An 18,196-nucleotide genomic window follows, 5' to 3' on the forward strand; every position below is an offset into this window, starting at 1 on the left:
ATTCGCCGACGGGGCGGCGTCACACCATGGTAAACAGGATCCCCTCTAACAGTGGTCGAACTTCAATGTTACGTGTAGATGGACGAGAATGTTTTATTTTGTGTGGACACCATATATTGCTGCGTTGCAGCGGAAATTTATGTTTTCCTTTGTTCCATGTACCCTGCTGAATAAAATATGTTCAGCATATGCATGTGTTCTCCTTCTTTCACAACGCACTCCTATATTTGTGACTGGTCGAACTTCATTGTCACTAAGGTTGTACTTGGTTCTACATCTGGGTATGCATCATGCACTAACTTATTTCTATTAGAATTCATAAACATTTTCTCTGAAAAATTGTCTCCACAAACTCTGTAACTTTTGTATGTTTTGTGTCTCAAGTCCTTTCGCCATATTTTCTCCAACTATATCTCAGCTCTACGAGAAAAATAAAAGACGAAAAATTATTTTAGAAACATATAACTATGCAAGACAAAGCATTCTGCATTTTATGTCACTCAAAAAAGATAAATTCCAAGATGCAAGAGTTGTTAGTGAGCTAAGGTCAGAGCGTGTCAACACAAAGAAAAGTTACTGAAAATGAATATGCATTAGATCACTATCTGTATCTGTTGAATAAAGTAGTGTCAAATGTATAAGGGTCCATTCCATGATAGCTCCTTCAACAATTGCGCAAAATCTTATGAGCTTGTCACCATTCAATTGATTTATTTTTACTCAATTTTCACATTATTTCTCATCGTAACTACTTCTTATGGCACCATACAGTGTGTGGTAATGCAAATAAAAAAAATATTATAGATATTGCACTAAACTTCCTAACATATGAAGCAAAGTTTTACCACATTATCTTTTAGAAAGAGTCCCTGAAGCTTACTGCCTAACCTACAACTGGCTAACAATGCAATTTTTGTCATTAAATGGATCATGGAATCTATTCCCGGGAGTGCTTTCAAGAAAAATGTTATGACACAACATATTTCTGAAGAAGATACCAGGACAGGAAATATGTCAACAAATCAAAATCCCCCATACCATCTAGTAGATCAAAGCCCATGACCAACAACAAGAGCTATTACAGCAATAATATTAACTACAGGTATAATTAGATGATTCCATCAACAAAATATATTATTATTAATAATAGGAGTAACATCCATAATTCTGTAGGGTTGGATTAAAGCACATAGATTAAAATGCGATTTGAAAAACAAAATCTTCCTCCCGTGGCACCAGTGAGAAAGGAATTTTCTTTACAGTAACACATGTGTAAATGTTCGTAAAATATTTTGCATATATTGCACATGTAGGTTAGTTACACTCATTTCGTTTCCAAAACTAGTGATTACTTATGATTTGGTTCAATGTATGCTTTCGTAGTTAGGTTAGGCAGGCCAGGTTTGGTTCTCTTAGCATTATAAATAAATTACCTAAATTCATTTTACTAAGGTTCCGATTTACTTCTACATTAATTCTCACTAGTCTACGATACTTACAGTCCCTTGTCAATGGAAAATACATTGTCCTTGGGAAGCGTGCAAGCTTGCGTAAGGTAATTTTTAAGTTGTTTTTTCAACATAAATATTTTTTTTAAAAAAAAATCCAAAGAGTGCTAATTACTTTAAGAAAGGTTCAAATTTCGTGTGACAATGATTGCTAAAATTCTACGATAATTAGTCTTCCTGCTAAGAGATTTTTTAAAAAAATCATAGAACGAAAGGAACCGTTACCTTAGGTTTCATTGCTTTAATATTTACACGCTTTTTTCATCTCCTGTACATGTTGACAAAGTTTTAAATGCTAGAAGAAATAAACTTCATGCAGAAGCGAATAGGAGCGCGATAACTTGCAACTTTCTGCATTATAACATGCACAAATGAGCTTTTCCGAACTTCAAACAAACTTCAAGTCATTCCAACTATTCTCGTTGGCTTCCTATCCTCATGTGTAACTTATAAATAACATTAAGTTGCAAAATCGAACCTTTAATCTTTCAGACGTTTTTTTTAACACATGTCCTTTTACTTAAATGAAGCAAAATACAGAATACGAAGACATGCTAGGAATTATTCTCCGTGGAAACTAACTTTATGGAAATTATTTTTACATAAAGAGCGAACAGAATTCATAAATAACTAACCTTTCAGGATATGACAGAACACGAACACAGCTCTGGATTCCTCTTCTGACAGTTTTTACAATAAAAATATGAACAATAAGCCATTGTTTTTATTTTTTGTTCTTCTACATCCTTATTAAAATAGTTAGTGTACGTCCATGACAGATCATATGGAACGATTACGTCATGTAGAACTAGTGACTTTAAAAATACGATTTTTCTTATACATGTTTAAGAAGGGAAAGGCATTTAATAAAATACAAAATCACGTACAAGTGATCATCATTGATTAATAGATACATAAACTAAATTTTTAATGAGAAAATTAGGATTTAGCATCGATGGTGGTGCCGACTGGTAGCTGGTTAATTCATGCACGAACAAATGAATTCCGAAATTAACCTTATTCGGATTTTTGCACCAGTGCGGGAGGCCTGCTAATACTAGTTGTCTGTGACTTTAGAAAAAATCTCAAGATGGATGGTACATAAGTAAAAGTGTGGCTATTGGTGAAGGATTGATATTTGTAAAAATCTGGATATTTTGAAAGATTATACTTTACAAGTTAATCTTTAATAGTTTCTTTAAACTATAAAGAGACATTTTGTTGATAACAAAAGCTTGAAAATGGTTTTATAATGGAATAATCTGTATAACGAAAAAGGAAAGATTTGGAACTGGTGTAAAGTGCCTAGTTTAATAATTGAGAGCAGGAAATTATTATCTGATGGCATCTGCATTAACTAGCTAGTAAATGAATATTGCATTATCTAAAATGAGAATCTTATGAGAAATAAGACTAAGTGAGTGAAATATTTTCTGCATTTTGGATGTGAATAAGCCAAATGTGAAGTTTTGAAAATTGAAGAATGGAAGCCATCTTGTAGACCTGATTGAGGAATTTGACATGTTGAGTGTGCTCAGATGTAGAACTGAGGCATACTCAAATATTTAGTGAAGGACTTGCTCTGTCTCACAAGGAGATAATAAAGAAATGTTTTCTACATATAAATAACATTTATATGTTATAAATGTTCTTGTAAACAATTGCATAATTTGATGCTCTTATAACATTTGTTATTTCTAGTTATTTTATCAATGTAATAATTATAAAAATATTTATTATTGTATGAACATAAACACTGTTCATCAGTATATGTAAATTTAAATTTCCTTTTCAACATAGCACCATAGTTACCTATTGTGCCGATACCGAGTTTAAAATATACTGACAAAGTTGTTATATATTTAAGATTATGAGACGTCAGGTGATTAGTTGAAAAGGTTCAAGCTTATAATAATCTTTGTATTGTTTTGCTTCTTGTTCTGGTTTCTGAGGTTAGGTGTTTTTACCTTTAAATATGTCAGATCCAAAGGGTGATTTCTGCTTGGCAGATGTTATGGCTGCTCTCAGTGCTATCAAGGATGGCCAAACAGAGCTCAAAGCTAATCAGGAGGATCTCAAAGCTAATCAGGAAAAGACTGATGCTCAATTGACAGAGCTGAATGATATTATTAAAACTAGTATCTCAGAAGTCAAAGTGTTCAGAGATGAAATCGAAGCTACTTGTACAGAGCTTAGAGAAGAGATCAAAGATGAACTCGAGGTGGGCGAAAAGACAAAAATGGCGGCTATATGTGTGGAAAGAGCCCAGTTAATGTCAACCTCAGATAAGTTAGAGGAAATATATGATATGTCCAGGCTTCTGCAAGAACAGGGAGATGAAAGTGAAGAAGATGCAATTTGTGTCAAAGAACAAAGTATCTTGAAACTAGGAGAGACTTACAAGAAAGATGGCAAAGCAAAAGAACTGTCTGAACTTATTAAGCAGACGAGACCCTTCCTCTGCACCATTAGTAAGGCGAAGGCAGCAAAATTGGTTCGTGCTCTGGTTGACATGTTCTTGGATCTGGAAGCCAACATTGGCAGTAAAGTTCAGTTGTGCAAGGAATGCATTGAGTGTACAAAACAAGATAAAAATACTATCCTCGGGCAGTATTTGGAAGTCTGCCTAATAGCTTTGTATTTTGACACTGGCATGTTTACTGAAGCTCTTCACCTAGGATCGACCTTATTAAGAGAACTGAATAAGTTTGATGACAAAATGTTATTGCTAGAGGTTCAACTTCTAGAAAGTAAAACTTACCATGCCTTGAGTAATCTTTCAAAAGCACGTGCAGCACTTACCTCAGCTCGGACTACAGCTAATTCAATATATTGCCCTCCAAAACTACAAGCATCGCTTGATATGCAGTCAGGCATTCTTCATGCTGCTGATGAGATAGACTTCAAAACAGCATACTCTTACTTGTATGAAGCATTTGAAGGCTATGATAGTGTGGAAAGCTCAAAGGCTTTGACTGCATTGAAGTACATGCTGCTGTCTAAAATAATGTTGAAAACACCAGAAGATGTGCAGCAGATCATAAGCGGGAAACTGGATCTGAAGTATGGCGGAAGTGCAATTGAAGCTATGAAGTGTGTTGCTCAAGCAAGTCTTAAGAGATCTCTGGTAGACTTTCAGGAGGTTGTGGATAAGTTTAAAGAAGAACTGGAAAATGATCCAATTGTTCGAGCACATTTAGACAGCCTTTATGACACAGTGTTAGAACAAAACCTTTGTCAAATCATCGAACCTTATTCTCGTGTTCTGGTGGATTATGTTTCAAAATGCATTAACATACTTGTAAACCAAGTAGAGAAGAAACTTTCACAAATGATTTTGGACAAGAAGTTTCACGGTATTCTACACCATGGTGAAGGGGTGTTTCCCCAAAGTGTTCCAAATGTCCAGTTGAAGGATAGAATAAGGAAAGGCACCAAATTTAAATTGAAAGAAATTAGTAAGACTGTTTTCACCAATTGCCCAGGTGCAAGGAGAAAAGTAACAACTCATCCTAAACATGTTCGTAAAAGAACATTCAGGCAGCGATGTTTGAAATTATGGAGGAGAAAATTTAGTCTAGAAGCATTCCATGCTTACTCCTCAAATATTTGTACTTTGACTGTGATAGCATGCTTGATCATGCATCCTACTCATGTACGCAGAAGATGTCACGATGGTGTCATGACGTTAAAGTTAACTTCAAATTTGTAATGTCGTGGACTCACATTTTAATCATTTGATTACTTACCTGTAATGTATCTTTTCAAAGGCATTGTTGCAGTGTGCAGACATATCTTACTATATTATATCAGATATGTGACTGAAAATTACTTGATCGGTAAAGATTGTTACATACTTATAATGCTTATCATTTATGATTAAGTTTAGAATTACAGTAATATGAGCTATGAGTGTTGTAACATTCTTATGTGGTTGCATATATTTGGAAAAAGTATGTTATGAAACATACATAGTTTTATTATTATTAGTATGTGAATTTGAAACATACAGTTTAGCAAAATAACTATATTGTGTACATGTAACATCTGATACGAAGAGTTATCTTGAATACTTTCACTATGACAGTATCAGTACATGTTTTAATTTGGGTATTGTCAATGGAGTAAGGTCAGTGGTTACATAGCTTGACATGTTGAGTCATGAAAATAGTTCTGTTTCAATGCTGAAATAAATAAATCACATATGCAAACCCTAAAATTGAAAAATATTATCAAAGATTCTTTGTTTAAAGAAAATAATTACACTTTACTTTGTTCTGTCTGAACATAAAGTATAACATTGTGGCCTAAGGACAGGTTCACATGCTTCCGATATCATGTGAAGGATAAACATGGTGACATGGAAGTGTTTGAAGTGGATGTTGAAGTAACCGAAGACAGGTTTCATCCCAACACAGAAATGTCTCGGAGCATCAAGCTTTAAGAGGTTCAATATAATAATTTGGAATTTAATATCCTTTATCTCAGATTACAAGGTGATGGTAGGGGGAGTAGTTAGAATACTCACACCCGATGGTAACCTGTTGTCTAGGTAAAGTAAGGGAATATTAATAAAGGGGTTCATGCATATTTATTCACTTTGTTCAGCAGCCTGATTCTTCTGTTGGAATACACTGTTAACAATAAAGGTGCGGTAATTTGAGCACACGTGTTAACATTTGAACACATGTAAGCTGACAACTTATTATGATTGTATACCCATTTCACTTTCAAAGCTTTTTAATTTTAACAAAGATTGATTTGCTATACATCCTGAAATATTGTTGCAGGATAATTTAATCTATACTTACCATCCACAGAGTGTAGTAACCCACAAGGGTTGGTTGGTTGGGAGTTTCTTATTGACTGAGTGTCAAGGGTGGTATATAAGACCTCAGTTCTTTATTTTTTCAGTCTTCGTATATTAATTTTGGCATTATGAAATTGCTTATGCTAACTTGTTGTTTATTTTGTTGGTTTGAAGGACAAAAGATACTTCTTCATTCCACAACCATACCCACAAGGGTTGGTTGGTTGGGAGTTTCTTATTGACTGAGTGTCAAGGGTGGTATATAAGACCTCAGTTCTTTACTTTTTCGTTCTTTGTATATTAATTTTAGCATTATGAAATTGCTTATGCGAACATGTTGTTTATTTTGTTGGTTTGAAGGACAAAAGATACTTCTTCATTCTACAACCATACCCACAAGGGTTGGTTGGTTGGTTGAGTTCTTCTTCTTAGGATGTTGGTTAAAGGTGGTACTGTGAGTCACAGTACTTTGTGCAGAATTTTTCTTTTGTCGGCTGTCAATGTAAAAATTTTCTCTTTTTCGTGCTTCTTTTCTTGAGTCAGAAACATTAGTTCAGATATGAAGTCTTCTTCTGTAGAGTTTGCTTTAAGTTGATCTTCATGATCCAATATCGGTCCTCATTCATATTTCTTGATCCTTAGTTGTGTTGAACGGTGGAAAAATTCAATACAACAAATATTCTTTGTTATGTGTATTTCGGAGTGCAAAAAATGTATAATATAATGTGATGGCATGTGCATAATAATTTTGAATGCTAAGATTTAGCTTTGGCTTGAAAATATTTACTAGAGCACAAAGATTCCAAGAGTTGAATCGTAGGCTCAAATAGGAATGAACTTGACAAAGAGCAAAGAGATTCACGTGTTGATCCAAGCTTCAGTCAAGTAGTTGTTTCCTTTAAAAATGCTAGAATGCATTATGGCTCCAAAATGTGTTCACAAAGGGCTGAATAGTAAGTTCGAGCCGTGACGCTGCGAGTTCAGGAACAACAATTATTTATGATTTATAATTTTAGTGCGCACATCATAATTTATACATTTCTTGCATGAATTCATTTGTGATGTAAAAAAAAATCTTATATTCAGCACTCCGTAAATCTGAGGATGTTAGCTTCTTGATGCAGGGACTTAGATTTTTGTCTTGTTAGCTGATCTTACCAGATAAATGGATGAATTCCCAATGGGAAACTTAGTTGGATCAGAGGTTACTTACTCTACATGTAAAAAATTATTATTAATATATTTTTTGGCTAAATAAAAATTAATATGGAAATTATGCTCCCAGGTTGAGAATGAAGTTCTGAATGGTGCTTCATTGTTTGATAATAAATAATAATGTTATGTAGGTACATTGTTTATGTAAAAATGGTTACTTTACTGGATAATAATTGTAGGTATGTCGAACTTGATGTTTTTTGTTTTTCAATATTATTATGTACAAAAAATTCATTATGTGTAGTTGCACTGTATTGGTTCATGATGAACAAGTTCTTGTTATATAGTTGGAAAACAAATATTCAGTCACACTCAATTGATTATAATGCTGAACATGTAAACAGATTGTAAATATAGAGGCATTATATTAATTATTATATGTTAAATGTCTCAGTAGGACTCAGATCTGTTGTGGGTTCGTCCCTTGTTGAGCGCCAGTATGACAATAAAAATAATACATTGTCATAACTACTTTTGAAAATGGTTAGGCTGAGTCCAAAGTTCCACATTTGTGCTATATTTATAATAATTTAGTCATAAGATTGCTCAAAATTTTATTCAAATAATACAATTAAATGTCTGAAATTACTACTTAAACCTATTCCATTAAATATGATGTTTAAAAAAGCCAATTTGTATATCATGACAAAATTATCAAATTGTGAAATATTCTGAATATTGTGAATATTCATATTCATAACAGTTATTTTTGACTGACAAAATGAAAAACAAATATTTTAAATCATATGTGTTCTTTCTGACAAGAAAGATATGATACTTTCAAATTTATAATTAAATTTATTGAAATTATGTACATTTGCATTGACATCAAGGTTTATATACAAAGGTCAACTCTTTAAAATTGTTCAATGTCTTATATGATGTCATACTTGGTATTTTATATCAACATTCATAAAATGGTAATTGTAATCATTAGATAAGTATATTGTGATATACATAGTAAAATAGCTGTAACAGAGCAAATATGTACATTTACTAAACAAACATTCAAGGTGTTAAGCAGTTATGGACAAAAATATAAAACAAAAACAATTGAAGATAACTCATACTAAAAAATCTGGCTTGAACTAGTTGCTCTAATACTAGTTGTCTGTGACTTTAGAAAAAATCTCAAGATGGATGGTACATAAGTAAAAGTGTGGCTATTGGTGAAGGATTGATATTTGTAAAAATCTGGATATTTTGAAAGATTATACTTTACAAGTTAATCTTTAATAGTTTCTTTAAACTATAAAGAGACATTTTGTTGATAACAAAAGCTTGAAAATGGTTTTATAATGGAATAATCTGTATAACGAAAAAGGAAAGATTTGGAACTGGTGTAAAGTGCCTAGTTTAATAATTGAGAGCAGGAAATTATTATCTGATGGCATCTGCATTAACTAGCTAGTAAATGAATATTGCATTATCTAAAATGAGAATCTTATGAGAAATAAGACTAAGTGAGTGAAATATTTTCTGCATTTTGGATGTGAATAAGCCAAATGTGAAGTTTTGAAAATTGAAGAATGGAAGCCATCTTGTAGACCTGATTGAGGAATTTGACATGTTGAGTGTGCTCAGATGTAGAACTGAGGCATACTCAAATATTTAGTGAAGGACTTGCTCTGTCTCACAAGGAGATAATAAAGAAATGTTTTCTACATATAAATAACATTTATATGTTATAAATGTTCTTGTAAACAATTGCATAATTTGATGCTCTTATAACATTTGTTATTTCTAGTTATTTTATCAATGTAATAATTATAAAAATATTTATTATTGTATGAACATAAACACTGTTCATCAGTATATGTAAATTTAAATTTCCTTTTCAACATAGCACCATAGTTACCTATTGTGCCGATACCGAGTTTAAAATATACTGACAAAGTTGTTATAACCTCTTTATACACTTCAGCTTCCTGGTATAAGGTTTTCCAGGTGTTATATTTTCTTGCACATACAGGAAAGTTTATGTGAGAAGTTTCAGCTCTCCCTGACTCATAGTCTCCAAACAACAGGGTTGCCAACTTTGGAAAAGAATGGTGTATTTCAGAATGCAGGCTGCTAAAAAAAGGTTCTCTTTATTTTCAAAGTTGACAGGTCTGCATACACCTACTTGTTCCCACAAACATCCTCTAGTTAGCCTGTGTGGCAGTCAGGGAATAATATATGTTGTGTATATTTTTTCAATATTAATTGCATTATATGATTGATTGAGTTTGTGTTTTAATGATTGATTGATTGAGTTTGTGTTTTAAGTCCACTTTATGCACAGTAAGGCTAATAGGGACTGGACCTACAGTTTAAAGTGGGATCCGAACCACTATGTGACTCCACCAGGTATCGATCCCGGGACTCCTTGATTACAAGGCAACGACTCTACCACTGTGCCATCGGGGAGGCTAATTGCATTATAAAACTGAACATACATTATAGGAAAGACCTTTACAGTGCCATTACAAAATTTACCAATACCATTAACTATAGATCGACCACAAGGAAAAAAACCGTGGGACGAAAAGTCCCCGTGCAGCTTTCCCTTCTTCCCTCCACCTTGGGCCATAAGGAAGCATGGTCCACTCCCTCTTTCCTACTCGTGGGGTTACGGTGCACAGGAGTCACGCGTCTGCGCAGGTTGTTTTGTTCGTGGTTCCACTATAGTATTCTATCAATCTGATATAAAGTTGCAAATGTTCTATGAAGATCCTGCATGGTTCGTTCACCTCCTTAATTAATCTATATATATCCAGCCATCTTTTATACATCACTATTTATCTTTCCCTCGTGAATATTATTTCCTAAAATTTAAAGATTGTAAAATAATGGAATAGTTGTACCAAGTTATTGACTTCTATTTTAGATGCTTTCAAATTATGTAGTTTTCACATATGGCCATATACCCACAAGCCTATATCAGTTTATACTGATAGAGAACTGATAAATTTGTTCCATCTGTAATATATGTGCATGGTCACACCAGTAGCCATACACATTGAATACTTGAGTTCATGTTTTATCACAAGCTGCTGAGCTGTAGTCATTCCTTTACCAGGGTTCTCACTTTACTGGAAATCCTGGAAAAGTCAGGGAAATATTTGTGTGTGTGAAGAAGTCTGGAATACTGAAAATATCTCCAAAAACTTTGAAAAGTCAACAATGTTTTTTGTACGTGCCAGGATTTGGAAATGAAAATGAATTCGATGTTTTCCTTGCTTTGTTCATTTTCTTAACAGTGTTGATTAAACTTTTCTCTTGAATAGCAAGTGCAGTTTAATACTCAAAGTTTGGTTTTTAGACTGTTAAAGCACCATAGAATGGTCTGGAAATGTATTTTAAAATTGCCTGGAAAAGTCAAGAATTTTTTTTTGCCACAATGAGTGGGAACCCTGTTTATTTACAGTAGGAACTGTTGTTTTGCACATGTTCTCAAGTAGGCTTTCTCACCCTATTTTTCAGTCAATCAAGGAGATATCAGGACTGTAATTCCTCGTCAGTCACCCTATTCTCAGCCACAGCGAGAGCTGATTAACGTCCCAGTTGCAGATGAGTCTCAGAGGTATGACTTCAAGTTTAACATGGAAGATGGAGGCTATGGAAAGAAGGTAAGTGTATAGCAACAAATGTAGGTCAGTCCTCATGAACTTCAAACCCTACACTACAGTTGTGAAGTTGGCAACTATGTTGTATTAAATATTTTCACATATGGATTCTTTCAATTCTAGTTCCTGATACAATATAATTTTTAAAATTAGAAGCAAGAATTAGAAGGGACCCATAGTTATCTATTTCATGATCAGTGTCGTTAAATTAAACATAAAGATGATTTTCTACCAAATGTGTGTCCCATGTGTAAAGTACATGGAAATATATAATTAAAGTACATAATAAATGAATAAATATTAAAAAACTATTGCCTAGATGCATACTTTTTAATTTGTTTCGAATTTGCAAACCTACTTGGGTTCTTTATCAGGAAAGGGGACGGAATGAGCTCTTACATAAAGGTTGAAACAGATAAAAAGTTAAAAAGCTTAAATTAAAAATCCCTCTTCCCTCCCTCCTCTCAGCACCAGGAAGTTTAGTTTGCTTTTATTGTTTCCACAGTGTCAAAACTCTTCATCTTTATCTGAGAAAATAACCAAATGTCACAGGGAGAGATGTCAACTGAATATGACCGCTTCTGAAGCATACGTATTCCACATGTAGCAAATATGTTTTGATGAAGTGAGCCAAGTGCAATATTTTGTTTTTGTTCTTTGGCCAGGTGGTCTTAACAGTATATCAAATCTTCAGTCAGAATTTTTTTACATGATTAATTTAATATGTCAAGCTGTTCAAAAATCTGATGCACTATTAATCATCAAGCTTGACTGCCTTCAATTAATCAAATCAATCAAACTTTTGAACAGGATTCATCAGTATATGCTCTTTCAAGTTTTACACAAAACGAAAATCCACACAGTGCATGTACAGGTGGTGGTCATTGAAACTAAAACACCAATGATTATAGAACATGCCGCTGGAGGGCTCACCTGCGCCACTTGTTGGTTGTGCACAGCATAGCAGGCTTTCGAGCATGTAGGAATGTGCCTACCAGTCACATTGGCACAATAGTAGCTGGGCTGCACATCGAATATTCGGTTTCACGCAGTAGAATGGGGGACATATCAGAGTTCCAAAGAGGGCAAATTGGTGCTCATCTCGCCGGTGCATCAGTAACGGAGACTACAAATATTTAATATTTGTAGGTTATCAAGAGCCACAGTGGCAAGGGTCATGGCAGGGGATCAGAATAAAGAACGAACCAAATTCAGGAGGAGTAACTGTCTGGGGAAGCGGAAGCTGACTGGTACCTCAGGGTACTGAAGAGGATTGTGTCCAAAAAGCATAAAACCACCACTGCAAAAGTCACCACAGAATTGAATAGAACCTGTTTCTACCAAAACCATCCGTCGAGAACTTCATAGGGCGAACATGCATGTCAGGGTTGCTATACCGAAACCTTTGGTCACTAGCACCAATGCCAAAAAGTGTTTGACTGGTGCCAGCAAATCATGGGTGCTAAACGACCTGAAACGTGTTGTGTTCTTGAATGAGTCCACCTTCACTGTTTTTCCGATATCTGAAAGAGTTTGTGTGTGGAGAAGTCCATCCGAAGCATACCAACCAAACTGCTTAGTGCCCAGAGTGAAACATGGGGGTGTATCCTTGATGGTGTGGGATGCAACATCGTGGCAGTATCGGAGACCACTGATCGTTCTAGAGGGACATGTCACTGCCAAGGACTATAGGGCCATTCTGGAGGACCATCTGCACCCTATGGTGCAAATATTGTACCCGGATGGTGTTGCAGTATTCCAAAATAACAACGCACACTGCTAAACAGGCCTCAGTGGTTTGTTGGGTATGAAAGTGAGATTGAACATCTACCATGGCCTGCCCAGTCGTCGCACCTGAACATTATTGACCCGTTATTTATGGGGACTTTTGGAGGATCGTGTGCGGTGACGTTTCCCTTGACCAACAACATGTTGTGAACTCATCGGTGTGCTTCAGGAGGAATGGCTGCAAATCCCTCTCACCACTGTGCAGGACCTCCTCTATCAGTCCTTCCCCAGGCATGTTGCTGCTGTACTAATAAAGATTAGTGTGTGCTTTCCAGGTGTTTCAGTTTCAGTGTCCTATGTGTATGCACAAAGGTTATTGCGGTGTGATTTGATAACTAGTATCACGTACAGTGGAACCTTGATTTTACGTTTTTCAGGGGACCAAACTGGAAAAACTTAAAATGTGGGAAAATGTAAAATCGAGGTAATTTTTATAGCATTTTGCTGCGTTGGGACCATGAATAATGCGGGGAAATGTAAAACCCGGGAACATAAAATTGGGGTTCCACTGTATTTGTATGTTACGGGAGAACGAGACATCCATAATCAGATTTTGACATTGAGTCAATTTCTCACCATCAGAATTATAGGGATTATGCAGACATCCAAAAAGTGACATATCATGACATGTGTTGTCACCATATTAAAAACAGCTGAGATGAAGTGACAACTCATACCTTTGTTGTGCAATCCTAATTTTGAGATACCTTGATCCTTCTTGAGGGTGAGAGATAAGTACAAGGTGTAAAAAGTTGGTATTTCATGCCATGTGTCAGCATATTAAAAACATAAAATCACAACACATGGTATGTAGGACCACAATAAAGGTGCACCAGCGTAATCTATTCTGTGCCATCTTCTTGCATAATGTGTATTGAAAGCTTCCAGAAATAGCTGTTTTGTTTTGCTTAACATGTGCATTCGCTTTATGTGTATCCATCGAAGTGTAAGTTTTGGAACTCACTTTGTTCATTTTTCCTTTCAGGAAGTCCTTCACGAACTCCCAAAGAGGAAGATGGGCTTTGACTATAGTCGGCTAGGTCCTCGAAAGAACAATCTGAATAATTGTTCATTGGTCTTGAAGAAGGTACCAAGTGGTTTGAATAATATTACTCATCTCAATGAACATTTTTCAAAATTTGGGAAAATAGTAAATATACAGGTAAGTGTTTTTAATATCTGCTCCATTTTTTTTTCTTTTTTCTATTGTCTTGAAATAACACTTGTTATATTTACATTATCATATGGTGAATGTTTCGAAGTACCAAGATCAGGCATTTTAAAAAAAAATCTTGCGTCTGATTAATTACTTCAACACTAATTCTGCAAGTCAGGAAATGGTACAAAAAAAGTACATCTGTGTGTGACGTAGATACAGGTAGTTTGCATTAATATTTAAGGGATGCAGAAGTATGTTTGATATTGAGAAAGTTCATTGCTTTTCATTCAGAAGTATTACAGAGTACCAAGCAAAGAATGCTGAAGGTATCTGACTGCAGCTCCGTACACAACCCTTTTGCACTAGCAAACGTGTACTTGATGATGCTCTTACGTTACAGCCATGCTCAGCATTCTAACGTGAGCTTCGATTCAAACCCAGGTCCTCGTGTCTAGTCTCAATACTGTGGCTTATAAACTTAATTTAATCTCCTTTATCTCATGTTTTTGGATTCATATGTTTCACTGAAGTATATAATTAAAAAAAATATTTTCAAAACTTATTTAGGAGTCTGTGATGTGTGTGTTTGTGACCATACTTCTGCTGAAAACGTGAATGTAATTCTTTTAATGTTTATCAGGTTAACTGTAATTGAATTTGGTCTAAAAAAGTAACTAGAACACTGAAGTAATATGTTTTAATTATAATTGCATGAACATGTTCTATTATTGGTTTTTATGTTTGCATTGTGTCACCTGTGTTGCAAAATAAACCAAAGTAAAAGCTGCTAACTTTCCTGTCTGTTTAACATTCTGTAAATATTTGACTTTGTTACAGGTCTGCTTTGAAGGTGACCCTGAAGCAGCCATAATCACTTTTTCTAGTCATGCTGAGGCAAATGCTGCATATCGGAGCACTGAAGCAGTTCTCAATAATCGTTTCATCAAAGTCTTTTGGCATAACAAGAGAAATAATGAGGTACGTAATCTCTTTAATGTTGAATAAATTGTGACATAACAATATTACTACTAGCCACATGCCCCTTCATATATGTTTAGTTTTGTACGTGCAGGATGATTGATAACTGATAATTAAACACAAATTCTGTATACATTTTCGTGAAAAGTAGGAAAAAGTCATTGTATGAAATTACTGTGTAAAGTATATGATACAACTGCGACATGGTATGGTATAATATGGTCATATACGTGAATTGAGTATATTCATTGCATGTGTCCTTCCTTTCTCTTTTTGAAGTTATTAACATCTAACACACACTATGTCATTTGAGAACAAACCATCAATAGCAGTGTTTCACAGTGTAGTGATGTCACTTCTGTATAACCTTGCAATTGATTGATCATGCTTCAAGTGACATACAACATGTACAGCTTGTTGCTATAGTGTGAAATCACCCTAAGTTCCACTACTTTTATTGTTCTCAGAAATTATATCTTTGACGTAGATTATAACACACTGGTGGAATGTCATATGTAGCATGCTACGAACCCAGTTACAGGTTTAATTCTGGGTAAAGCTTGGCCATTTAATTGAGTTTTCCTTCATTGATTTCATCACATCATCATTCATCCTCATCATCAGGATTAACCTAGGGAGGTGGAGAAGCAATGTAAAATTTAATAAAGATGCAAATATATCAATCCCCCTCTTTCCTTCAGTGTACCTGAAACAGTGTTTAATAATCATTCTAAGGCATTATTAGAGCTGTTTGGCACTTTTCTGGCAGAGTTGCTGATGCTTATTCATTCAGTGGTATTTGGTATTGTGGTGTGGTATTTCTACCAGCGCACAAACCTAGTATCTCTCTCTCTCTCAACTAATTTTTGTAACAGGAATGACAAGCAATAGAATGACTTTATAAATTTCAAAGAACTGTTGTTAGTATTATACTTGGCAACTGTATTTCAGTTGAGAAATTTTTCTGTTATTGCACCCAACAATAATTACATATGTAACATCGCAGAGTTAAAATTTCTGAGTTCTTGAGATGAAAGTGGGATTTTGTGTCTTCAGCCCTGGTGAAGACCAGGACCTTTTTTTCATTTTGTATGAATAATTCACAGTAAATATACTGTTTTTTAAATTTACACTCGTTCTTATTCTAATTTATTTGATGAATTTGCAGTGAATGTGTTAACACCAAAAATTGTTAAGTGTTTTAGATTGTTATGGAGTTCTGGACATGTGTAGAAACCTCTCGCCTCATAGAACTTGTATAATGTCAGACGTCCAGCAGATCCACTATGAATTCATCTCATTAAAAGTCACATGACTGAAATTTAAGAAAAACAAAGTACCTTACACTCTGAATAGTTCTCCCATGATGTTTTGGTTCATATATCAGGGTGGCGACAGACCTGTAAAACCTGGAAAAGTTAGGGAATTTGAGGTGTCAAAAAAAGTCAGGGAAATGTCAGGGAATTTTTATTATTATTATTATTTTTATATATATGAAAAACTGCACCGGAACAGGAAATTTTGTTGCTAAAGAGAGAGAGAGAGAGAGAGAGAGAGAGAGAGAGAGAGAGAGAGAGAGAGAGAGAGAGAGAGAGAGAGAGAGAGAGAGAGAGAGAGAGAGAGAGAGAGAGAGAGAGAGAGAGAGAGAGAGAGAGAGAGAGAGAGAGAGAGAGAGAGAGAGAGAGAGAGAGAGAGAGAGAGAGAGAGAGAGAGAGAGAGAGAGAGAGAGAGAGAGAGAGAGAGAGAGAGAGAGAGAGAGAGAGAGAGAGAGAGAGAGAGAGAGAGAGAGAGAGAGAGAGAGAGAGAGAGAGAGAGAGAGAGAGAGAGAGAGAGAGAGAGAGAGAGAGAGAGAGAGAGAGAGAGAGAGAGAGAGAGAGAGAGAGAGAGAGAGAGAGAGAGAGAGAGAGAGAGAGAGAGAGAGAGAGAGAGAGAGAGAGAGAGAGAGAGAGAGAGAGAGAGAGAGAGAGAGAGAGAGAGAGAGAGAGAGAGAGAGAGAGAGAGAGAGAGAGAGAGAGAGAGAGAGAGAGAGAGAGAGAGAGAGAGAGAGAGAGAGATTGATTGATTGATTGATTGATTGATTGATTGATTGATTGATTGTATTTAATGTAGCAGTGCTTACAAATGTTTTCTTTCATCATCCTGACGTATTACTGGTTTCGCACAAGTTTACATTGACATTGCACTATTCTTAGATATCAAGAAGAATCCAACAAAACGGGATATATATTAAATATTATCACAAAAATGCATTGGTGAACATTATAAAAATTGGCAATTGCATGCTCCAACCTCAAATTTACTGCAACAACAACAGTATTGCAATGAAATTAATGCCACCCTCTGACCTGTCTGTTTAAACTCGTGAGAGATGTTCATTAATCTCTCACTGAGTGAAGTTAATGTCCAATATTATGAAATATAATACTAATAATAAATACGTAAATATTTTAATATCATATTTGCTGGAATCATTCAATCATAAAAGCATATCACTTTCTTCAGAATTGACTTTTCTCTGCCAGCCCTGCTAAATTTTCACTTTTCATGTACTGATTTATACGAGTTTTACGAGTGGTGCCCAGAAAGTAAGTTCCAATTAGTAAGGACCTTGATTTTTCGCAAACGTGAAAACCATGAAAAATGTTAATTTCTGTGAAGTTGTGTTTGTGAATGTGCAGTGATGTCTGGACACATTTTTCGCCCGTTCGAAATATCGAAATGATGCGAATTGTGCATTTTTACCGATTTTTTTAAAAAAAATGTTAACACTGTTTCCATGTTAATAAAACATTAAAATGTTCACCAAGGCAAAATTTATAAAATATTTATATACACTAAAAACGTAACATTTCCACTCTGTAACAGGTCTAACAGACCCTGTTAGATGGTGGAAACGTTATGTGTTTGTTATATTTTTATACTATAAATTTTGTCTTAGTCAGCATTTTAATACTTTTATTTTAAAAATATCCTAAAACAACGAAAAAGTCCGTGAAATCCAACATTCTTGTCTTTTCTAGGCTTAGAGAAACAAAATGTGCCATATTTGTGTACATAGAACATGCAAGTTTTCCAAAATTTTATTCAAGATTAAACTATAATGCTTGTTATACATGGAATAATTCCAACA

General features: G+C 34.8%; 1 protein-coding gene across 4 annotated transcripts in view; it reads left to right on the plus strand.

The window, feature by feature from the left end:
• Positions 1 to 18,196, plus strand: part of swm (Zinc finger protein swm) — a 103,857-nt gene that overhangs the window by 46,386 nt on the left and 39,275 nt on the right. For all 4 annotated transcript variants that reach the window (XM_083120822.1, XM_083120819.1, XM_083120820.1 and 1 more), the window contains 3 exons: positions 10,999 to 11,144; positions 13,915 to 14,091; positions 14,926 to 15,066. In XM_083120822.1, the coding sequence (XP_082976948.1) occupies positions 10,999 to 11,144; positions 13,915 to 14,091; positions 14,926 to 15,066 (464 nt within the window). The remainder of the gene's footprint in view (positions 1 to 10,998; positions 11,145 to 13,914; positions 14,092 to 14,925; positions 15,067 to 18,196) is intronic.

The sequence above is a fragment of the Lepisma saccharinum genome, chromosome 4 (genome assembly GCF_977018435.1).
Source record: "Lepisma saccharinum chromosome 4, izLepSacc3.1, whole genome shotgun sequence".
Classification (NCBI taxonomy): domain Eukaryota; kingdom Metazoa; phylum Arthropoda; class Insecta; order Zygentoma; family Lepismatidae; genus Lepisma; species Lepisma saccharinum.